The sequence below is a fragment of the Amblyomma mixtum genome, chromosome 6, assembly GCF_055824585.1.
Source record: "Amblyomma mixtum isolate Tamu chromosome 6, ASM5582458v1, whole genome shotgun sequence".
NCBI classification, from domain to species: Eukaryota; Metazoa; Arthropoda; class Arachnida; order Ixodida; family Ixodidae; genus Amblyomma; species Amblyomma mixtum.
This window is the reverse complement of record NC_143017.1, coordinates 117,764,953-117,789,710: the sequence shown is the minus strand read 5'-3', so window position 1 is coordinate 117,789,710 and position 24,758 is coordinate 117,764,953. Positions and strand designations below refer to the sequence as shown.

Sequence of the window (24,758 nt, the reverse complement as noted above, 5' to 3'; positions counted from 1 at the left end):
GGTCGACCGTGCCGTCAAAGTGCACTTCAGCAGGCGCCGACCGAGACCGAAACTACCGGTACAAAATCGTTTGTGCTCAGTTATTAACGCTGCGTACTGTTTTTCTCAGCTCATTTTTACGGTAACTAGGCCCTAGGCCTCTTTAAAAGCAAAAAAAAAAAAAACGGGCACCCGAAAACGTTGCGTCTGTGCCCGTTTAAACCACGCAATTCAAATTTAGAAATGTGGCGCGCAAAAATTTAGAACCATCGAGGCTTTGAAGGTAGACCTCTGTTTGCAAGCAACATATGTATATGGCGTCAAGCGGCGTTGCCTGATGGGCCTGACCTCCCATTCTGGCCGCTGCATATGAAGGCCGCGCTCATGCCACGCGCTTCCCTGGCACCCTTCTTCTCGATCGCGATAAGCGCCGCCTCGGCACGTGTCGCAGCTGCTTCACCACGCTGTCAGCAGCCGAACGCTCTGCCGACCACACCAGCTACACTCGAGTTGGGTGGCCCTGGTCCTAAGAAATCCAGACTAGAATCTATTTCGCTCTTTAAGCTAATTTTAATGCGGCCAGGCAAATTTCTGCTGAATATGTGCTTACCTTCAGGAACGTTTTCGTGGCTTCCGCGCACAGGCATCCAGGTAATTAAGCGCACAGGGCGAGGGCGCTTGGTTGCGCAGTGGGGGCAATTCGTAGTCGCTGGGATCGTTTCACTGGTCGTTCGTCTTTTGCTTGTTCCTGGAATTCGTCTCAGATTGTCTTTTCTCTTTTCCCGCCCACCAGGTTTTCAGAATTGTGACAGTCCTGCTGTTCTTTGCCACTTCGTTTCTTTCCCTTTTTTTCCCCCGGCACCTGCAGCAATACTGCTCTCCAACCAACCATGTGTAATGAGCGTTACTTAGAGAAGCCATTAGCGAGTGCCAAGACGCGGTTACATGGCTGCGACAGTAGCACATCGGAGCAAGCTGGCGGTGACTGCTCCAATAAGGCACCGTTTACATCGGGGCGCGTCGAAGCTTTCGCGATGGTGGTGCTGCTCTGTGTCGCAGCTGGAAGTTAGGACGATGCGGCCCGAGTTACGGCTTGACCCGTCCCGCTTCAGGCTTGAGCGATTTCAGGTCTCTCGCCTGTCTAGACACCACACGCTCCCCCGCCTACCTCCCCGGTCCGCCGGAAATGCTTTTGCCGCTGCAGCTGCCCATTCCCATCGCTGCGACACGCTTTCTGGTTTACACGCTTTTTTCGAAGGTGCAGTAGCGTCTCGATTTAACCCATGCTGGCGCAGCGGCGCCGCTGCAACTTCCTAGCGAAGTGAGCAGTTTACATGGAACCGATGCCAGAAAAACCGGTCTCGCTGCGACTCTGCCGCAGCCATGTAAACCCTGCTGCTGGCAGTCTCGGTTTGGGGGCTACCTAGTTACAGGTTAAGTGCAGGACACTTACACACACTGATAACTACAGTCTACATCACATACAGCTTTGGTGCATTTGTGCACCATGTTCTGCCCAAATCGAGCTTTTATTTCGTTTGAGAAAGCACTTGGTAGCTATACTTGCCTAGTACATTCTGTACAAATGGAAGGTTCCGGGTTTCTGTAGTACCGGTTTTCTCTAAGTCTACCTCATATGTGCACACATTCAGGCTTTTTGGTCTTTCACCTTCGAACAAGCGGCACTAGTACATAGGACATGAGGAAAAAGCACACACAGTGTAAATCTTGCATTGAGATTTCATTACAACCCACCAATGGCCCGACTTGAGCTAAAACCATGGGATGTTCAGCTGCCTGTCTCCTACACTCAGATTCCCAAAACCAGATTTTGAGTTTCAGTGAAAAGTTTTCTTTGAATTTGTAGCATTCATACTTCAAGATCTGTTGTATCTGTCTCCAGGCATGTAATACCTAAAGGAAACTAAAGGACAGCCAGTACACGATATAAAAACAATGACTTCATTGCAATGTGCAGTATGTACAGGCAAACAAGGAATGGCGCACCCTCCCTGAGGGGTGCCAGGTGACTGGACGACGATGGCACACAACACTCTTCCCTCCTTCAGCTGTTGGACTTCATTTGCTCCAGCTGTTTCTTGTACTGCTCGGCTTCGTGAGACTTCTGCTGCAGCTGGGCCTTGTACTGCTCGGCCTGCTTCCTCAGGGCCTCCAGTTCCCGCTGGAGCTTGTCTTTCTCCTGGTCTGCCGCAGACTTGGCCTATGTGAGGAGGAAAGCAAAAAGGGAAGACTACCACGTCAGTGGACCAAGAAACAGTGAATTTTTATCCAGTGGACCGGTCCCCAGCTACACTCCAACATTAGAATCTCCGAATTGTTGAAATGCTGCCCCAGTCGAATGACCTATTTAAAAGAACCCTTCAGGTTCAAGGCCTTTTTTTTTAATGTCTTTGCCTCAGTGTCAAAAGATATAAAGCTTGATAATTAGATTGAAGGCCAGCATACCAGGTTCACTGCTGCCACAGAGTACCTTAAATACAGTAAAACCTTGCGTTAATGTAAGAAGTTGGGCTAGTGCATATGCATTCGTGATTAACGAGTACAAAAAAGATGAAGACGAAGATAAGAAGCCAAAAACACGACACCTTGTAAAACCTTGTTAAAACCTTGATGAAAGTAAAACCTTGTTAATTCAAGATCACTGGGACCATGAATATATACAGTTGAATCCCGGTACAACGAACGCCGCTTCAACGAAATTTTCGCCACAACGAAGTAATTTGCATTCCCCGTGAAACCCCCATAGGACTTAATGTATTAAAATTTCCTCAAAAACGAAGTACTTTGCGAGCACGTGTTCGCTTCTACGAATTTTTTTTGCGAATTTTCGCGGGTGAGTGGCCCCTCCGTCTTGTCTTTCTTCAGAAGTTGAGTGCTGAAGAGCGACTTTCCCGTTCCCGCCGTTAATTTTTTTGCATCGCAGACTGTTGGGGGGGGGGGGGGGGGGGGGGGGGGGGTACGCGCACTTAATCGCACATCCTCCTTGCGCACACCCTCGTGTGCTTTTTTTTTTCTCCAGATGCCCACGTGATTTTTGAAGTGACATCACGCCCCGCTCATTGGCTCTTTGCTGGGCTTCTTCGATTGATGTAGCTCGCTGTCATGGTGCTCGCGGTTTCCTGTCAAGCACGAAAGCGCGTCATGATCACTTGCTAGCGGTGTTGGCTGGTAAGCGTTCGCGGCCTCCAAGCGAAGAGGGGCTCCTCGAAAGCGCGTGTAAAATGCGCCAGCGCACGCCATCTGCTAGCGTCTTCGGCCGCGTCCTCCGTGGCCGCGTCGTCTGCGAGGCACCGAGCGCGTTTCAGGCAGTCTGTGTGGACCGGTGGGCGGAGCCATCGGTGGGCAGAGCTTCGTGTCCTGTCGGAGAAAAAAAAAAAAAGGAAAACGCGAGAGTGCAGGAAGAAGCCCACTCCGCTTCACCATTTCTTCCTTTGTGTGTGCACCGTTTAGCGTGGTCTCGTCGCGTCTCTGCTCTGCTGAATTCCTAGGATGTCGCCGCCAGCGAAGAAGCGGAAATTTCTTTCACTAGAAGAAAAAGCGCGTATTATCGCCGAAGCAGAAAGCGGGAAGAAGAAGTCGATTATTGCCGCAGATTTTGGCATCGCGCCGAGTTCGTTATCAACGATACTGAAGAGCAAAGAAAACATCGGCAAGGCACTTGCGTCGGACACTTCAGCTCAACACAAGAAGGTGACGCAGCCAACTGCGATATTAGCCTAGGGCGGCTTACAGCCGGCGTTTTGTCATCGCAGGGGTCTGTTGAACCCCGAGTAGCAGTATCAAGACGTTTCGTTGGAGCGCGCGTGAGCATTGACTTATGCAACGCCAGGCCGGCGGCAGCAAGCCCGCGAGAGCGCCGTGGTAGCACGCAGCGGTGCAGATGCGATGAGGCCCGACGGCTCTCGAAACGATGTGGGGGAGGAGGCAAGTAGAGGAGGTGGTGAAAGAAGGAACGGAGAAGAGGAGGAGGAGAGGCGGCGTTGGGCGAGAAGAAAAGAGGAGGAGGAGAGGCGGCGTTGGGCAAGAAGACAAGAGGAGGAGGAGAGGAGGCTTTGGGCGAGAAGAGAAGAGGAGGAGGAGAGGCGGCGTTGGGCGAGAAGAGAAGAGGAGGAGGAGAGGCGGCGTTGGGCGAGGAGACATATGCAACGCCAGCCCGGGATCAGCCGACTCGTCTGTAATTTCTCGACAACGAAATTCCGCGACAGCGAAATTTTTCGTACGCCCCGCCGATTTCGTTGTGGCGGGATTCAACTGTACGAATAAAGTAGGTCTTCAAGTTAATCGAGCTCAGCAAAACAGGACACACGCAAATAATTGCGCTGAGGGAACACACTACCTTTATTGGGCTAACTTTGGGAATACCTGAAGTAATCATAAATCCGGGCAAACTGTGTAACCACGTAACTTCGTAACCACAGCACAGCACACAAAGAAGCAACTCAGGCTGCCATGGTGCGCAATCATCCTGTCGTGGGAATGTATCGATAATGGTCGCGTCGCAGTACATGTGTTGAAGCTGCTACGTGTGGGAAGTGCTTAAGGCATGCTTCAGGACTGAGCATGATACTCAAAAAAAAGTGTCTTCGATACTGGTAGCCGATAGCTTAAAAAATAGTATTTCCAATACCGACACTGCACCGAAATTGATTTCCAATACAGATGCTCGATACTGTATCATTGATACTTCGATACATCACTGAAATCACTACTATATTAACAAAGTTGGTAACATTTTTTGCTAGATTTAAGTAATTTCACTATGGTTTCTAATTTTTAGTGTATCTGGTGTAGTGCGCTGTATCCGAGAGGGTTTAAATGAGCCCAGCTGCATGGATTTTTTTCAGAGTTCTGCTTTGTCGCTGTAAGGCGGGAATTAAATGCACATTCTTCAATTTCAACTTTCCTTCTACCGCATGCATATTCCACTTTAGAGGGGTCTTTTCTTAGACTGCCACTGCCACCACTTAAAGCATTACGCCAGAACAACCACATGACCTCACAGTCACCATCCGCATGAAATGACAATGCATATTAAGTTCATACATGCCATTGGCTACATGATCCATGAATTGCCAATGGGGGGGAAAAGGGCAATGCTGTCAATGGGTGCAATCAGTTAGTCACCCTGGCTGGATAACTTAACAGAGGAAGACAAGCAAGGTGGCGAGTTAGGCAAGTTGTACACCACTCACCTCAAAAGGGAAGTATGAACCGAATGACCACAAAAAGGAAGGAAGACGACACAAGTGCTATTTTGCAACTAAATTACTTTATTGAATAAAATAATTTGGTTGTGGAATAGTGCTTCCATTTTCGTCTTCCTTTCTGTGGTCGTTTCAATAAAAAAATTTGGTTACGAAATAGTGGTTGTGTCGTTGTGTTCCTTCCTTTTTGAGGTCATCTGGTTCGCACTTCCCTTTTGAGATGACCAATAGAGGACATGCCCTAGTATATAGCGGTACTTCCGCACACGACCCCAAAGCCAGAAACAGTGATTTTCAAAGAATAAGTACACAAGGATATCGTTGCCTGTCGGTTTTTGTGTACTTTTGTATGTCCTGCCAAGCTTAGCGCATGATGATTAACAAATGAAATGATAGAACTTATCGTATTTATTCTCGTAATTTGTAGGCCTCCAACTTTTTTACCTGTACATGTGAAAAGCAACGTTCACTTGCATATTTTGCAGTCCCTGCTGCTTAAAGGGACAGTGAGGAGAGCTCTATTAATATTTTTTTTGTAGCAAAATCAGATAGTTCGGCATTTCATGGCTTTGTTGCCACTTGGCCGGCAGCGAAAGATGCATTTATTTCTATGAAATTTGGATTCGAAGTTGAAAAAGTTTTTCCGCCGCTCTGATTCAAACTTGGGACTCTCTTATGACGACACAGGACTAAGTGACGTGAAACATGACGTGCACATGACGTAACGCAGACTCCGTGATTTCTGGCGGCCAGCAGTGCGGCCTAGCAGCAGCCGAAAGGAAGCAGCCGCACGTTGAAGGCATCTATCGGCTATTGCGGCCGTCACTTCGTTTTATGTTTGCACCGGCGTTTTGCCAGTGTTACGATGGATTCCGTTCTCGAAGTCGTCGACGAAGTTCTCGCAAATAGACACCTTTAGCATACCGTGTACCTAGTTATCGTTAGCGGAATACCGGGAGCCCGCCTACCGCCGGTGAGCAGGCGCTGATTGGTCCCGATGCTGCAGGCGTGCGCGTAGCTGCCGGGTACGTGGCGCCATCTGGCGATGTCAAGGAGATTTGCGCATGCATTGGCTGCGCCTTAGTGATTCGTGGCTTCTCGTGTCCTAGTGTTGCTAGAATCATTGGTTCTAGCAACACTGTTTTGTCCTATGATGTCATCACGCTTGTACTTGCGAGTTTGGCCTGTGGCGGCGATACCTGTATTTTGGTTCTTGCTCTTTTCTATGTTACAAGAGCTTTGTTGTCAGTATGAGTGGCGTTTTTGTAATCAGGAGCTGGTATTCTGTCGATACAAGCCAGCTTCAATTTCTCCTCAGTGTCCCTTTAAGCACACCAGCATGCAGGGCAGTCGTGATAAGATCGGCGTGGCCACGCTGCGAGAGTGAGTGGTGCTGAAAAAGTTGGCAATTGGTCTGCAAGTTGCTTCTGGTAAGAGAAAGTCTACTGCGTGCAATTTACCTGGCTAGCTCATGCCAACGGTCGCTTTCCTGTATGAACGGCTCCAAAAGCAAACTTCCGGTAACTTCTTTTGGAGCCTTAATTTTAGGGGGAAAAAAAAAAGCGTGCAAATTACACGAGTAAATGCGGTAAGTATTTTACCAAGCTCACAAGTGACACCCTTGATTGAACCTGTGTCCAAGCTAAGTAAAACAGACATCCTTCAATTTGTTCTTCCACGCCACCCTCAGGTTCCAGCCACTCTGGCACTCACGTGAGATTCTGTCACCACGACAGGAGTAGCTGCCGACTTCCCATTGATCTTGTCAGGAACGGACACCTTCCTCACCCGCTTGGCGGGTGGCTCCATGGGGCTTTTGATGATCATGTGTGAAGTACCCCCATCTGCACAACAGCGTAGGAAGCAAGCAGAAATAAACAGAACCCACAGCAACCATGAGAAAAGGGCTGTGTGTGAAGCTGTGAAATTTTCTGTATCCACTTCTTGCAGTGACAAGAAAATGAGCTACACACTGGCAATGTTTCAAATCATGGCTTCCTACAGAGCCCAAGGACACAGGATCAAATCCCGGCCATGGCAGCCACATTTCGATGGAGGTGAAACGCAAAAGACCCACGTGCTTTGTAATGTTGCTATAAAAATTTGAAGTGATCAAAATTAATGCAGAGCCCTCCGAAACAGCACCTCTTCCTTTCCATTCTTTCACTCCTTTCCTAATTCCTTCCCTTATGGTGCAGTTGAGGTGTCCACTGAGAGTAAGATGGTTACTGTGCATTTCCTTCTGTCATAACCAATTATTACAATACAATCAAATCTCAATATAACAAACATGGGTGTTACGAATTATTGGCTATATCAAATAGTTAATAAATATCTTTAAGAAACACATGCAGTTTATAATCTATATATCGAATGTAGTCGGCCATGAAACGGATATATTCACTCCCCTGCGCTAAGCATTGCCCCTTTGGATGGCAGGCGGCAGACTTAGCTGCAGTACACATGTGACTCGTGGTGAGGCGGCTTTTATCTTGCACTACCATTTTTATCTCCCACTGGCCAAGAGCGCCAGGGTAGGTACAGCGATGCGTAGGGTTGGTAGTCCAGCACTCAGAATGTGTTCACGCCTCTCGCACACGATGATAGTGCCCTGGAAGCAACAGCATGGGCGGTTGTAGTAGCCTTGCAGTAACCATCTTGCGCTCATGCCAGCTGCCATGGAGGTGGTGAAAATGGCGATTGTTTTCGCACTGACACACCGCTTTCCATGTGACACGACCGTAATGTAGGGAAGCCAACCCGACTAGCGCTCGGTTTCTACGGCCACTGGAATAACCTCGAGCGTCTTTGAAATGTCACCAAAACCCGAGAAAAGGTACCTCCACGCTGCTCTTGAATGCGTTTCAGACTACTTTACAATCTTTTTTTCTATGTATTAATATAACACTTTCTTGAAGACCGCTGGACATTGATAAGATTCAAAAAGGGGCTCAATTCAAAGTTGGCAGTGTAGCATGTTCAAAGGTCTACGCCTCAAAGCTTCACAGAGATCTCAAGAACAAACCTGAAATCTGGCAGTGAGATATAATGGTATTACACAATTAAAAGTGTAAGCTGAAAAAAAAAATAAAACGAAAGAGACAGAAGAAAAGAAGATTGAAAACTGTTGATCAGTGGGTGTACACTGGAATCTTGATGATTATAGGACTTTCGGGGGACCGCGCAAAACTGTCATATAATCTGGCCGTGATATAAGCAGGGAATCTAAAAAAAAAAAAAATGGATGCATTCGCGTCATAAATGCACCCACTACTCTGGCTGGTATATTTCTTTTCCTCACACGTTACAAAACCGTTTTTGTTTTCGTTTTGCGATAATTAATACTGATACCACGCGCAGCATAGTCTTCTGGCATCAAGGAGGCGACTTTTGACGAGATGCGTGTGCACTCTCGTCACGAAGCATTAAGTAGGCATCACATGCACATCGAAAATGCTGATTTGGACCACACGCCAAAAATACAATTGCTCTGACTCAGATTTTGTAATGCACTGCTCTCACCTTGCCATCTGTTTTTCAGTCAGCAGTGCCTACATTAGGTCCACACACACACACACACACACACACACACACACACACACACACACACACACACACACACACACACACACACACACACACACACACACACACACACACACACACACACACACACACACACACACACACACACACACACACACACACACACACACACACACACACACACACACACACACACACACACACACACACACACACACACACACACACACACACACACACACACACACACACACACACACACACACACACACACACACACACACACACACACACACACACACACACACACACACACACACACACACACACACACACACACACACACACACACACACACACACACACACACACACACACACACACACACACACACACACACACACACACACACACACACACACACACACACACACACACACACACACACACACACACACACACACACACACACACACACAATGGTATCACGGTGTTTGTGGACACTTCCCACAGCCACGGGAGATCGAGCAGCCATGCAACCCGCTGGCTGTGAGCGCGCTGCTCACTCAGTGTGACTAGGCCTAACAAGCTCTGCACTGAAGCCGCAGCAGAAAGTGCTTTCGGACTAGTCACCACTCATCAAAACACGTCTAATATTTTTACTGCCTGCACAATAACTTCATGCTGACATGAACGTTGTAACGTCTTCGTCAGCGAAGCGAGCGGAAAAGCGAGTCTGGCGAGAGCCGTCTCACAGCGACAGCCATGAGTCGCAAGCGCAAAGACTGAGCCATTCACAAAAGTCATTACAGGCCGTCATGCTCCCATTCACATCATTCTGTGCATGTGTCTCCTTGATTCATATTTGGAAAACTCTGTGGTGATGTGAAGTTTGCCAAAAAAAGTGCTCCACCAGCCTTTTATTCCAAACAGTTCCTGCTGGCATTCCTATGAGGCAGGCTGTGCATAATTTTCCGTTGTATAATCGAAGCTTTTAATGCATTATCTCAATGGGGGATTCGGCGGGCCCACACTAATTCGTTGTAAAACGCGGGTCGTCGCATGAATGGGGGACACATGATCGGGGTTCCACTGTATCCACTGTATAGTAAGTTTGAACAAGAAAGGCACGGTCAAACGGCGAGAAGAGAGGGCACAGTCACCTGCCGCCTTCAGTGTGGTACCAGAAACGACGACGAATGGTGACTGGCCAGCACCCGCTGTGACTAGCGACGGGATTTGCGACTGGTCTGTCACTATGGCGATCACCTTCTGCAGGAAAACAAAATAAAATAGGACGGGAAGAAGGGAAAGGGGTAATTGGAAAGAAAACGCTGAACACTCTGAGAGGACATCACATAGCCACTGAAAAATTCAACGACAGCCATAGCTATTTTATATGCACTAGTTCACAATTCACCTTTCTAACATGCCCAATTGGTGCATGCGTGCTAATTGCTCCTTTGCGCTCCTCTGTCCTCTCCCGAAACTCCACTGATTGAAACCAAACCATCAGTTTAAACTGCACATGCGCGCACAAGCAACAAATAAATGGCCACAGCTGCAAACACACATCTGTCACTTTGCATGAGTAATTCCCGCCTCCTGGAGGCAGATCGTGCCTGTGGTGCTCAAATACATTTGTTTCCAACCAGTTTTCTGTATACCACACAAATTTTTGCACCCTGCCCAGAGGGCACCACGTCTTGAAAAAAAAAGACGACCTAATTTTCACAACTCACACATGGAACTATGAATTGTAGTAATTAACGTACATACCGCTACCTGGATGATAAAGTTTTAAAGGGCGGCCAATGTCGGATGTGCACTCATGATAATGTCAGAAAATGCAGATTGTTAAATATGCACCATTTTTCGGCCCCTCAAAAACTCTGACACCTAGAGCACTATACAGTTACTGCATATCTGTGAATTTTCGGTCAAGCACGTACGAATACTAGCCATAAGAGCAAGCAAAATTGCAATCAAATTCTCATAGTACCCATCTTGTGTTTTCTAAAAGCAGCAATGTGAATCTTGCATGCTACAGTGAGCTTACGAACACAACATGCAGTCGCCTGTTCTAGCAGCAATAGTACCAGTACTAATTGAGGAAATGAGCGAGAATTTTTATCCAAAGAAGATGACTGGGAAGCAAAGCACCTGGCCTCCGGTGGTGGCAACATTGGAGAGAGATACTTCACTGGTGGTGGTCGCATCTGCACCAACGGTCTGCTGGTCTTTCACCCAGTTCAGTGCCAGTTTTCCTGCATCTGAAGATGAAGAAAAATATAAGGTTAAAGAGGAAGCAAAAAATTAATGATAAATACCAAGCAAGACATGAAAAATTAAAGAAGAGTTTGCACGATTTAGCTAATAATCTAAAAGGCTAAATAATCGTCGCCGTTTGTTTTCTTATTCCAAGTGTAATTCTACCCCTTTTGTAACACCCCTTTCAATGGGGGCCTCTAAGGAAATGAAACTGAACTGAAGTGGTAGCTCAAGCGACAAATTATGAAACCATCAGAGTCACACAATGCATGCATACATGCCATCATTTTCTTAATGCCAGAACAGATCATCTTCAAGATTAACTACCAATAAAGCAACGAAGCGAGCAAAACCAAACCAGTACAGTGTAAGAATTGCAAGCTTGGGCTACTTGGTCAGACATTGGGTGGTGAACAGTCTTTCTTCTTAATAAACGTTCAGTTGCGAGACACCGTCTACCTTTGTCCTCCTCTTTTTTGCGCTGTTCACCACCAAAAAGCAAGTACAGTGTACTGTAGCAATCTAGATACAGTGAACTCTCACTTGAGTGAACTTCAAGGGACCGAAGGAAATAGTTCACTTAACTGAAAGTTCACTAAACTGAATATTCACTAGACTAACATAAGACATGGCATACAGAGTCAAAAGTTTGAAGTGCAATTCAAGGAGCATAAGACATGGCATCCATAGTGTCAAAAGTGTGAAATTTATACATATCACCTTATACAAGGTGCATAGCAGTTAAAACGCTGCCTTTCTCACTTAAAAAATTCAGTAATTTTCTTCTGCACTTGTACATTTAAAGCACAGGAAGTAACAAAACTGTCGAAAGAGTCAATGTTTAGGCTGAACGGAGCCGATGAAAAGCACACACCACATGGGTCGTTTGTGTGGACACGCGGAAGCGACGAGACCGGAAAGAAAAAAGCAACGTTCACGACTAGCCGATCGGAAAAGAACAGGCACACCACGTGGTTTGTGGTGTGACACATTGCCGCGTCTCCGGCGGCGCTGTAAACGCCAGCGATGTTATTTTGTTCATGGCCTCTGAGATCACTTGCACGTTTGACTATTGATCTTGGAGGCCATGCCTCCTTGCCGTTTTTCTTCCGAACCGCCGCTTTGCCCCATGGGCGCTGTAGCACGAGCGACGTTACACTGCCGCAGAAGTGGTGGTTCGATGAGGGTGGGCATCGGTTGCGCCTGCAGTGGAAAGCTCAAAACTTCATTGAACTGATAGGAAAAATAAGCCTGGGTCCTCTGAGCGAGTTCGTTAAACTGAAATATTCACTATTCCGAAATTCGTTTAAGTGAAACATTTGTGCATAGAATCTATAAGAAAACTGCCGGGGATTTTTAAAAAGTTTGTTATTCTGAAATATTCGATAAACCGGCGTTCGTACAACTGAGAGTTTACTGTACTTGTTTTTGGGCCTTCGGTACCACTGCAGTACCCTCAACACTGCAGTTTTTATCATGACAGTTAAATTCTGCACTTTAATTCAGATTGTTATGACACTGCAGAATGGGCATTCAGTATGAGCTGTAGTTGAGAAAAAGAAGCAGGGAAGGGTGAGAAGAGGAGGAAGACTCAAGCAAGTAGGAAGTAAAGAGCACAGTTAAAGGGACACTGAGGAGAAAATGAAGTTGGCTTGTATCGGCAGAATACCAGCTCCTGATTACAAAAACGCCACCCATACTGACAACAAAGCTCTTGTAACGTAGAAAAGAGCAAGAACCAAAATACAGGTATCGCCGCCACAGGCCAAACTCGCAAGTACAAGCATGATGACGTCATAGGACAAAACAGTGTTGCTAGAACCAATGATTCTAGCAACACTAGGACACGAGAAGCCACGAATCACTAAGGCGCAGCCAATGCATGCGCAAATCTCCTTGACATCGCCAGATGGCGCCACGTACCCGGCAGCTACGCGCACGCCTGCAGCATCGGGACCAATCAGCGCCTGCTCACCGGCGGTAGGCGGGCTCCCGGTATTCCGCTAACGATAACTAGGTACACGGTATGCTAAAGGTGTCTATTTGCGAGAACTTCGTTGACAACTTCAAGAACGGGATCCATCGTAACGCTGGAAAAATGCCAGTGCAAACGTAAGCGAAGCGACTGTAGCGACGGCCGCAATAGCCGATAGATGCCTTCAACGTGCGGCCGGCGGTAGCTTTCGTTTCGGCTGCTGCTAGGCCGCACTGCTGGCCTGCAGAAATCACGAAGTCTGCGTTACGTCATGTGCACGTCATGTTTCACGTCACTTAGTCCTGTGTCGTCATAGGAGAATCCCAAGTTTGAATCAGAGCGGCGGGAAAAACTTTTTAAACTTCGAATCCAAATTTCCTAGAAATAAATGCATCTTTCGCTGCCGGCCAAGTGGCAACAAAGCCATGACATGCCGAACTATCGGATTTTGCTATAAACAAAATATTAATATTGCTCTCCTCACTGTCCCTTTAAGAGCACTTGCCCCGGCTCTTGCCGCCACACTTGGGAAACGTAAAGTGCACACTGGAATCCGCCAGGCCAGTGCCACCATCATACAGCAAAGAAAGCAATGCACTTGTGAAAATCACCTGTTAGTGATATCGTCTGGCCACCTTCCAGGGCAGAGGCCACAATGGTTGAGTTGTCCGCTGGCAGCATTGTGATACCGTGAGTCTCTAACCACTGCACTGCTTCGGTTGAGGTCAACGCTGTCGACAAAAAGAAGCAGCAGCTTGAAACCTACATATGAAAGGTCTAGAAAATCGCAAACAGAAAGCTTGAAAAACAGAAAACGCAAACCGAACATGAAGGAAAGATAGTCTATCGATGTTCTAAGTAGCATGGTGGATAAAGTTCTCCCCTTCTATGGATGTTAAGGGCTCACGATTGATACGTGTAAAAAGAACAAGACAACCTGAATCTGTTTCTCTTCGTTGAATCATCGCTGCTTCAAGATACTCAGGAAAGCGCATTTATTACACCAAGCAATGAAATAGAAGGGGCTGAGAAGAGTGACAATCTGCACATTTCACAAATCTTATCAAGCACGCACATCTTCATTGATTCCTTTCCCAAGGCTTCACCACGTAACAATTACATACTACTTTAGGCAGAGCTTTCCCGAAGCATATTTTCTTAAACACAATCTTGCTCCTGCAATGCAGACATCAGAAAGGTATCCTGTGAAAAATATTTCATGCAACTGAATGCAAGGCAATCATTTTCATCGCTTAGAACACTAAGAGGTTGAACAACTGTGGCAAAAAGCAGAAATAAAACTGGTGCCTTCACTAAGTCAATCCAGATATTATATATGTGTGCGCATAGAATGATGCCTCTATTTTTTCCCCTCTTCTAGCATCAACTGATCCAAGCTAAAGTGCCTCAGAATAAGGAACCTTCCTGAAAGTTGGGAATCTTACTACCGCATACAGCAGCAGCACACAGGTGATACGACAGGAGTAAAAATGAGTCCTTCATCGGTGACCCCAACCAGAGGTGCAGTACAGTGAACAGCCGACACTGGCAAAAACTGAGAGACTCATTCCTCCAGCACTGCACTCATGCTAGTGGCAATCTCAAAACTTTGTCTGGACACGCGTCTAATACCAGCACAAAAACAACTCACCGGTAAGAGTCGAACAAAAATGAAGCATATATAAGTACTATTAATACAATGCCAACTAAACTTCCAAACTATCACTCAAATTCGGCCTTGCTGCAGAGCAGCTCTGCCATGGTGTACCGTATTGTGCGTTTTTATCTTAAAGACTTTCAAATTTTTTTTTACCTCAACCGCTGGCTCGTTTGCGGTGAAACTGCACACAGAGCTTGCGTATTATGGTAACTTTTGTATCGTAGCAAGTTTTACAACAGTACTTACTTAGTTGAGCCGCACATAATGCAAAAGCGTAATCGTCTGCGTCGAGGTCGGCGTACCGAAACCCCAAAACACCGAGTTTTCGCTGAAGGGCAGCAGTAGCGCCATCTGTCTTCCACAACGAAATTTAGGAAAGCCACGAAAGCAGACGATATAAGCTGAATTGGATAAAGTCATTGGACGAAAAAAAGACGTCAAACAATATTCTTTTAACGGCACAGCCTCGTTAAAATAGTTGTTTCTGGCATTTTTGCCGCTCAGTTGGCCGAAAATGTGCAAAGCGCTTCAGTTGAAGCAGACGAAAAGGCCGGAACGGCGTATTCAAAGGGCCTGTGCTCCTTGCAACACTCGCCTTGGCGCCTTGTGACGCTTTCCACTGCAGAAGACAGATGGCGCCACTGCCGCCCTTCAGCAAAAACTCGGTGTTTTGGGGTTTCGGTACGCCAACCTCGACGCAGACGATTACGCTTTTGCATCATGCACGGCTCAACTAAGTAAGTACTGTTGTAAAACTTGCTACGATACAAAAGTTACCATAATACGCAAGCTCTATGTGCAGTTTCACCGCAAACGAGCCAGCGGTTGAGGTAAGAAAAATTTTGAAAGTCTTTACAATAAAAACGCACAATACGGTATATGCCAGTGTTTAGTGCACTGCCCACAGACAAGAAAAGCATGAATGCACAGAAGCATTAGTGGCACTACCTGCTGTGCGCACAGGAATCTGCAATGGTCTTAGACTGCCGACTCACAGTGTGTGGAACACAGCCCCTGCAGAACAAAAACCTTTGCATCTAGTACCATTCAATGCGTTGGTATGCACTGTTGTGACTGCTTAAAACAGCTCGTAACGTGGCAGACCACCACTTCTGCTTCAAAGAGCCTGCTACCGATGGCACAACTTGCGCTGACAAGATGTAGGCTGAGATGCTCCCCCATTTCCTGCCAGCTTTCCTCCACGAACCTCCTAACTCAACATGGCAAGAGAAAGCTCCTAAGAGAGTCAAAACATGTTAGCCCAGGTCTGGCGCCTCAATTACTACTAGGCCGTGTACTTTCCAGTTCTAACCATAAAACACCGATAAACATCCGCTGGTAAAAAAAAAAAAAAAACACTAGTTTCTAGGCATGCTAAAGCTATTTACGATGGAAATACGTGGACGCAAACTAAAAGAGGCACAAAGAAAAAGAAGACACAGGACACGCGCCCTCCTGCGCGTTTTTTCTTTGTGCCTTGTTTACTTTGCGCTCACGTATTTCCATCATGAACGGCCCCCAACTAGCCCAACTTTCCCTCTTATTGATGCTAAGGCTAGCCAACAACAGTTGTATTTGAGAAAGTTTCCTGCTCCTGTGCTTTCAAAAGCGCAGAAATGATGAGGAGGCACACAGAATGACACCAGTGGTACTGAATAAAGTAAGGCTTTGTTTCCCCCTTAAAAGTGCACAGTGGCATGGCCAAGCACATAAGTGCAGGCCTCTGACTGGGTTTTATGAAAGTTTGCTGTTATTAGTAGTGCTGTTATTCACAGTGGTTTACTGGTCCATGCACAGAACTATTTTTTTTTCTATGGAAAATAAAGCTCGGATTCGACCGAGCTAGTGGGCAAAAGGAGTAGCCGCCTCAGCAGAAAGTACTGCAGCGTGGCTCTCACGAAGAGCTGCCATGAACTACGGCGTAAGTTCATTGCTCTCTATCATTAATTAAGTCGTGAAAAAAAGAGCCGCTCCATAGTGAGACCTACATGATAATTTCCTGTTACGCTCTGGCCAATGCCGTGATGCATAAGCACCCAATTTTCCCTTTTTTTAAGAGCAGCGCACAGACAGAGAGAGAAGCCAAATGCTCACACCATTTGCCTAAATAGAATATTTGCAAAAGTTTCCGAGAACAGGTGGGGTTCTAACGTCCAAAAGTGACTCGGGCTACAAGGAACGCCATAATGGAGGGCTCTGGACAATTTCAACCACCCGTGGTTCCTTAATGTGCACTGACATTGCACTGTACACGGGCCTCTAGCATTTCGCCTCCATCAAAATGTGAATGCTGTGGCCAGAATTGAACCTGTGTCTTTCAGGTCAGCAGCTGAGTACCATTACCATTGAGCCACCACGGCGGTCTAGCTTCTGAGAATAGCCTGCCTCATTACTTGAGAGGTTATGAAGACGCTTCAGTCCAAGAAGAACATTTTATACGAGATGCGTCTTTTCCTTGGTGCGAAACTTGTCACGTTGCTAAAGAAGTAGAATAGCGCACCAGCAACAAGCCACCGAAGCGTGGACAACCTAATGAACATACCAGATGAAGATCTAAGAATGTAGTTCGTGGCACTTTTACAGCATTCTACAAGGTGCTCAGAAAAGTTGCTTAATAATACCCAGTGGAACACCAACTATGACTTGCACTTCACAGGTTACCCTTAGATCGACGTCTAAATCGAGCAGCACTTGTGGAAAACTTAGTCGCCAGAGGAATTCGCACCCTGTGTTCAGACCTACAGACTTGTATTGAGGGACGAATGCTCCTGAAGAAGCTTCAGCTGAAGGTCCAAACTTCAAGAAACCATATAAGGTCAGTAATGCTTCAAGTGTCTGATAACATCTCAAGTATACTAATGCTGAACGAGCATTTCTGAAGTTGGATGCTGTCAACAGGAGCATCCAACACAAGTCAACAAAGTCCACAAGCTTACTGCCACAACTGTGCACTGCATGTGTGCCAGTGAGGTGAAAAAAAAACTGAAGCTCTCTGCTTCTATCACCCCTTTCCTAAACTTTGAAAATTTTTCGATAATAATTGCTGCTTTTAGCGTTTGGACCGTAAAACTAGACAAAAACACAGATTTCTCATAAACAGAAATAAACGCTTAAAAACATCCACCATTTTCCTCAGAAATAAACACCGGAAAGTACACAACCTAAATATAACTTGCTCCCAATAACTTTTACTTCACCGATTACGTAATTATCCGTCTCATCATTATTCGTGCATACATGGCCACGCCTTGCCCACGTGCTGAAGTTCTGACCCTGTTCCAAAATCCAAAATGGCGACACTTGACCAACCAAAGACCGATGAAAAAAAAAAAAAGAATATGAAAATAAGGTTTGCAGCAACATGAATGAACGGCACTGCCTTCTCTGTACAAAGGAACCTTACAACAAGCACAATAACCATGCACGCTGGCCTGCAGTCCCAGCATGCCCCTGGTTAGGTAGCAGGCAGACTGAACCCACTTTCCCATGCCATGCACTGTGCAAGCAGCAAGCCCTTGAACGGGAATGCCCCCCCCCCCCCCCCCCCCCCCGACCAGGCAGCAGGGAAAGAGAGAGAGGGCGGAAGAGAGAGAAAGAGAGCCAGCTCACTTGCATTGGGGGCAGTGGCCTCTGCAAGTGCTGCCAAAGTGGCCAGGACAGAAGGGCTCCCCTGGTCACTGCTCACTGACACACACCACAGGGAGGAGACCCAGCACCCCATTAGTCGCACAGACCACGCACAGCACTCACTGACACTGCCCTCGTGCGCAGAGACGCTTACAGTGGCCCAAGAATGAGCATGAGCATACATAGAAGGGAAACCATGTTCTCAAGTGCCAGTGCAGCTCTAGGCTAGTGGGCAGCTGGTTGTACCAAGATGCACAAAAGGAAAGTTGTACGCAACGCACTAGCCGTACCAGTACGATGCCGATTCTGCACAGGGCGTATATAGTGTCTCTATGCAGGTGCAAACAACCAAATGTTAATCAAACGGTGATCTTCAAACACTCATACAGCAAAGCATGTGAAGAGCTTGTATTTTACATTGCGTTGTGCTGTCAACACAAGGTGTTTATTTCATGTGCGGCACATTGTGGTCTGCGTGCACAAGTGTAAACACACACAGGGATTTTTTCTTCTTGTAGGCTGGTGTACGGAACAAACTTGGACTATGCACTCAAGTGCTGGCACAATGCACAACCTGCCTCATTCTTTTGCACAGCCTCTGTGTATGCCTCAGTGACGGCTAACAACACTCCACCTCTCGGGTGGCTTTGAAATTGGTAGCAGTCAAAAAGTCAGACATTTCATGCTTTTGACCAAATACTGATGACAAAGGTTGGCAGTTTAATTCTTCTCAAAAAAAAAATTGCTATCATATGCTTTTCAGGTTGTCACTTTTCACTATGTTTAGTTTCTCCACAAGTTATTTTGGTCTTATTTTGTAATTGTTCAAATATCCACTTGGAATGAAAAACAAACAGAGTTCCAGTTGGAGATTTGAAATATTAAAAAAATTGGACCCCACTTAAGGGAGTATAGAGTGAAGCTTTCTTGAAGTAATAGAACCACTAGCAGTGGTGCTACCGCCAAGAAGTTATTTGTACCTCCAAAAAATGCATTTTGGAGCAGTTATGAGCTCTCTGAACAACAGAATTAGCATCTCAGAGTAGTTCGGGGTCACCCATCAAAGTGTCACTCTTGAAACAGGTAATTACAGTGTGAAGAAACTGAATTGTGACTAACATATAACTGCCTCAAGGAAATCCCATGCATGGGGTACTTTGGAAGAATCATATTCAAGACAATTTTACATGCATTTTCATTTTGTGAATGCTGCTGGCAGCCATAATTCCGAGGCTTGCCCAGTTATTTGCAGTCAATGTGTTCGCATTAAATATATCGTTAATAAGGGAGTAATTACTCATTGGCATCCACCCAAGCGCAGCCATACGGCTACAAAGGAAAGCTATACAGCTTTCTCAGAAACTTCGCAGTTAAAGAAAAAGTTAAAGAAAAGAAAGCGGTGGCCCTGGGTTCGAACCCTGGACCAGGACGAATTTTTCTTTAACTGTGAAGTTTCTGAGAAAGCTGTATAGCTTTCCTTTGTAGCCGTATGGCTGCGCTCGGGTGGATGTCAATGAGTAATTACTCCCTTATTACAAATCTTCTCCACCTTGGGGGATTCCCCTAAACATTTGACCAAAATATATTGTTCTCAGACAGCATTCCCAAGTATAAGGAACAGCAAAGCATGTACCAGCACAGAGAGCAGAGGGAATTTTAAGCTCGTTCGTTATGTTGGGATAGAAGCCCAATACAGCATAGAACCCAGCAGTTACGTTATCAAGCGCTGCACTTTCCTGACTGCTACATTCTTGCGGGCCAGTCCAACTGCAGCTTCCATAGATTTCCATGCAATACAAACTCGGCCGATACACATTGCAGCTGTTTCAGCATTCCTCCATGACATGTCACAAATGCCATCCCATACCTACCCACGAAAAAAAATTTTTATTAATGAAGTCACAGTTATGAAATTTCCAGGCCACATGTAGTTTTGTGCGCTGATTCTGGATATGTCATTTAATTTCGTGTAAAACAATTCCTTGAGCACTTGTGCAATTTTTATGGAAGTATTTTGGGAAAAGTTTTGCAGAAAATTTGCTGCAGGAAACTTGCTGAAATGCATGCCATTGGGTTCTCTTGACACCAATGAATGCAATAAGGGTAAAATTATCATCCTGCCTATCATAGAACTTGAGTTATAGAGTTTTGAAGTTGTCACTTCAGAAATGAGAAGAAAAGTGTGTATTCCTGCTTGTGAAGTGGCAGCTTCAGTACCCTGTAACTCAAGTTCTATGATAGCCAGGATGATAATTTTACCCTTATTGCATTCCTTGGTGTTAAGAGAGCCCAACGGCATGCATTTCAGCGAGTTTCATGCAGCAAATTTTTTTATATGCTCTCTCCAAAAGACTTGCATAAAAATTGCATAAGTGCTCAAGGAATTGGTTTACACAAAATTAAATGACATATCTAGAATCAGCACACAAAAATACATGTGGCCTGAAAATTTCATTACTATATCTAGATTAATAATTTTTTTTTTCAAGACCAGGGTCCCCCCTTAAACAGTGAAAAGGCTTGACTTCACAAATAAATGCAGCACTAATTTCACCAGATAATTTGAGCAGCTTGCACGCTGCTGACCAGATAATTCGCAGACTTTGGTTGTAGCCTTCACGACTCCAACGCGGCCGAACGCCGTGCAGAATCATCACCACTGCTCATCTCAAAGTAACTCGAATATATTTTCAGCGGTCCCACGATACGTTGCGCAACTTTTACCAGAGCATTCTTGAAGTGGTGCGGTACTGTGAAGAAAATGGCCCAGTACACAAGTTTGACTACATCCAGACCTAAAACCAAGCACAGCACTTCGGGCAGCACATTCTTCATTGCGCTCTTCGATGATCTGTGCTGGCGCGCAGAGAAAAGTTTGCCGACCATTGCATTATATCAAAGGATATGCACGAATGTCACACACAATTTATTGCCTCAAATTCTGGTGACCAGCACTGAATAAATTCGCCATTTGCTTTTCCTGTTTTACTTCCTTTCAATTTGTGGAAATCAACGGGCTGCTAAATTTCAACGTTACTAGCTGCCTGATAGGCTTCAATATCTTTCTCTGGAGAAGTTTCTGCGGGAACAGCTCTACCATGACAGGTCACGCCAGGCGTATTCCCTCCGTCTCTTAGAAGGCCTCCAAGTATCGTCATTCCCCAAGACAATCATTTTGGTGCAATTTCGGCCATTTTTATCAGGATGGCACAATGGAAGTGCTATGTGCAGGCGAATGGCGAGGAGGTTTGCCAAGATTGAGGTGCATCAAGACGGATGTGCATAAGCATTTTGCTGATGTTGAAACCACCATAACTCAAATTCTCCCCCCCTCTTCTGCCCCTCTTAGCTAGCCACATTTACTTCCTTTCCATACAATTCAAAAGCCCGCTAAATGTAAATATTTGTAGAGGTCTGACAAACTTTGATAGTTTTTTTTTTACTCTTCTGGGGCCAATTCTGCAGCCAGGGCTGCACTGTGATGGGTGGTGCCAACACATTCCCTCTTTATATATGCCCGAGCACATTGGCAGCTCGTAGTATGTGGTCCAGTATGCCTGACATTATCATCATTACCAGAGAGTGTGATTTTGACACACTTTGGCGCAATTTTGGTCATTTTTATCACAATGATGCAGTTGGCGCAGGAGTGGAAGCACTGCACTAGGCCTTTGTTTTTTTTTTGTTGCCAGCATGACATATACAGTCTCCACAGACGCATGTAAGCACACTGTTTCTGAAAGGTAGTTTGCTTGTTAACAAATATACGACACAGCGGAAGTTGCCACATGACTGGCCTTTGTGTGCTGCATGTATGCTGGTAAATGAAGACAAAAAAAACAAGAGTGCATAATCCTGCAAGCTTACTTTCCACGCAACAGCAGCCTCTATGCCAGTTTCAATTATGCAGAGGCAGCTTTTTCTGAAAGCAGCACAACTGTGCTAAACCTGAACACTGTTAGGTGAGTTCAAAGAAAACTTATGAAACCCACATTTGAGTCATGCTCAGTTACATCGAACATGGATATTTCGAATTACTGACTATATCAAACACACAGATTATCCCCTTGAAAATCCCATGTAAAAGCACGGGAGAGTCATGTAGCATATCAAACTCCAATTTCGTTGGTCATTCGATACAGCAAACTGTGCGCCACACCCCTGCAAGAGGCACTTCTCCTAATGGCGCCTTTTGATCCGGGTCGACTGCGCGGCCTTAGGCACCTCCTGGCAGTGCTAACGCTGTGAAAATGCGTGACAAGGTGAACGTGAGGGGGCCTTCAATCTCTTCTATTCATTTGCCACGCCACATCGCTGTCATGCGGTGAAGCCAACCTAACCCCGCTACAGAACACGCCTGGAGTGCTTCACTCGCTGCATTTCTGAACGCGTTGCTGAAACCAACCATACCTTAATTTTAACAAGCAATGATTTTATTTATAGTGTACAGGTAACAGGATATGTCATTTTATAAAAGGCAGTAGCTGGGCAGTGACAGACAAGCCTATGTACTGGTACTGAAAATATAAGTGCAGAATGTGTAGCGCTCTTAATTCTCAACACGACCTTAAGTCGATTATCTTTCTTGACTAATCCGCTCATATGTTCTCCGTCTTCCTATGCAAGGAAAACCAGCTGAGAAAAAATTTCATGAAGGAAGGTGAGGTATTTAAAAAGACAAAGACTACTGATTAAAAAGCTTTTAAGAGCAATTTTCGGCCATGGCTTTCAGCTAGTCACACTAACCACCATAAGGGAGGTTTTAGCATCCAACTCAGGAAGTGAGGTAAGAATGTGCAAGCCATGCAAGGTGGTCCCAAATTGGCTCCGCATTCCCCAAAGCAAGCAACCCTATCTGCAGCAAAAGGTAGAGAGAGAGAGAATAAGTGTTCATCACTGGGTACGTCTTCAACAGCAATATAAAACGACATAAAAAGCCAGTTGCAACACCATTAACTCGGAGGCACTCTACCATGAATGAATATGACACTGCAGTTCTTGAGAACAGCAAAAGCGCAGCACACTGAGTAAAGCTTGTAGTGAGGCCTATGCTTTACACGTACAAGCCTCATTACTGGGCACAAGGTTCACCGTAACAAAGAAGAGCGGATAGCCCTTAATTAGGTGGTTGCAGATGGAAGGACGGAAGGCATGACAACAGGCTGCTGGCCTCAATTATTATATCCAGAACACTTGGTAAAAAACAAGAGCAACTTATCGTTAGGTTAGCTCATTTGAAATAATTAAGGCTCCTAGTTTCCCGCCATTCTGCGAGAAAACTCGGATTTAAGCATTTGTCGTGAAACTGTGTATTAGCAGTCACATTCTCATTTTTTGTGCCATTGCTGTTATGGACATCGGTAGGAACAGTGGTACGAAGGAAAAATGACCATTTTACCTTATTTAAACGGATATAACGCGAGGTGGAAGTTTGAGACGTTGGGAGAATTTTAAAATATTACAGTTATAATGCAATCGCAAACTATTCGCACCAGCCATAGGCCAAGGGCCATCCAAAGTAACGTAGATAACACACCAAGATACAGAAGTGGTCGATACATTGACGTTATTTACAAAGGCAATGCTTAAGATACGCACGTCACAACAGAACAAACCGAAGTCCGATGCTTCAATGCACACAGCCTCCCACTCAACTCTTTCAGTGCCTTCTCTTTCTCAACAATCTACAATGACATCTTTCCATATCCACAGCCACCTTCTCCATTGCACTTGCACGCTTTGCACCAGGGTAACTAAAAAAGCTGGCTTCACAAGCTTCTTCACAGTAAGTTGCCTTCTGACAGCCTGACAGCCAAACTATGAATAGCAATCACTTGCTAGAAGTGAATAATCACTGAAAGCTTGCCAATGGTGATGATGTCAACTAACATCACTTTACTATCCAGAAACCATGTGATCTACTTGTGCTAAAAGGTGCTGCAATTGCAGTTCAGATGGCTAAACCAGCATTGGACATTTTAGATATCAGCCTGGAATGTAGTCCCCTTGTCAAAATGTTGGTTATCATAGTGGGGCATCCCTCGCTACCCTTGTTCAAGTCTCCACTTCAGAGAACCATCTTTTCTCTTGCCCATTTTACCCCAGGTGACAACAGGTAAAGTGCCTACAATGTACAAAGACCAAACATCTCATAGTATTTTTTTCATGCACAACTGTAACTGACAATGCTCAGGTTTCAACAGTACAAACACGGTGATCGGTGAAGAAATTTGACATTTTACAAACAGAAAACACCTTGGATTAGAGACCTGTTCCCAAAGACTAGATCTATAAATGTTTTACCGATCAGTCTTAAAGGTGCACTGAAGAGGATTCTGAACTTGTCTTTTTGCCACGGGAACTCGATCTACACGTTCCTAGCATTCTTAGAAACAGTGACTTATTGCCCTGTGTGGCCGATTTCCCCAATTAAATTGAATTAACGTCAGGCTCCCGCCTTTTTTTTTTTAATTCT

General features: G+C 45.6%; 1 protein-coding gene across 6 annotated transcripts in view; it reads right to left on the bottom strand.

The window, feature by feature from the left end:
• Positions 1-1,918: 1,918 nt before the first annotated feature.
• LOC149340170 (uncharacterized) overlaps positions 1,919-24,758 on the bottom strand; it is a 34,971-nt gene continuing 12,131 nt past the window's right edge. For 2 of the 6 annotated variants that reach the window (XM_089548930.1, XM_089548924.1), the window contains exons 8-13: positions 18,266-18,340; positions 13,608-13,727; positions 10,914-11,023; positions 9,914-10,022; positions 6,918-7,048; positions 1,919-2,200 (exon numbers count right to left, since the gene is read on the bottom strand). In XM_089548930.1, the coding sequence (XP_089405056.1) occupies positions 2,045-2,200; positions 6,918-7,048; positions 9,914-10,022; positions 10,914-11,023; positions 13,608-13,727; positions 18,266-18,340 (701 nt within the window). In that variant the 3' untranslated portion in view covers positions 1,919-2,044. The remainder of the gene's footprint in view (positions 2,201-6,917; positions 7,049-9,913; positions 10,023-10,913; positions 11,024-13,607; positions 13,728-18,265; positions 18,341-24,758) is intronic. The other 4 variants (XM_089548926.1, XM_089548928.1, XM_089548925.1 and 1 more) reach the window with 4 other exon arrangements.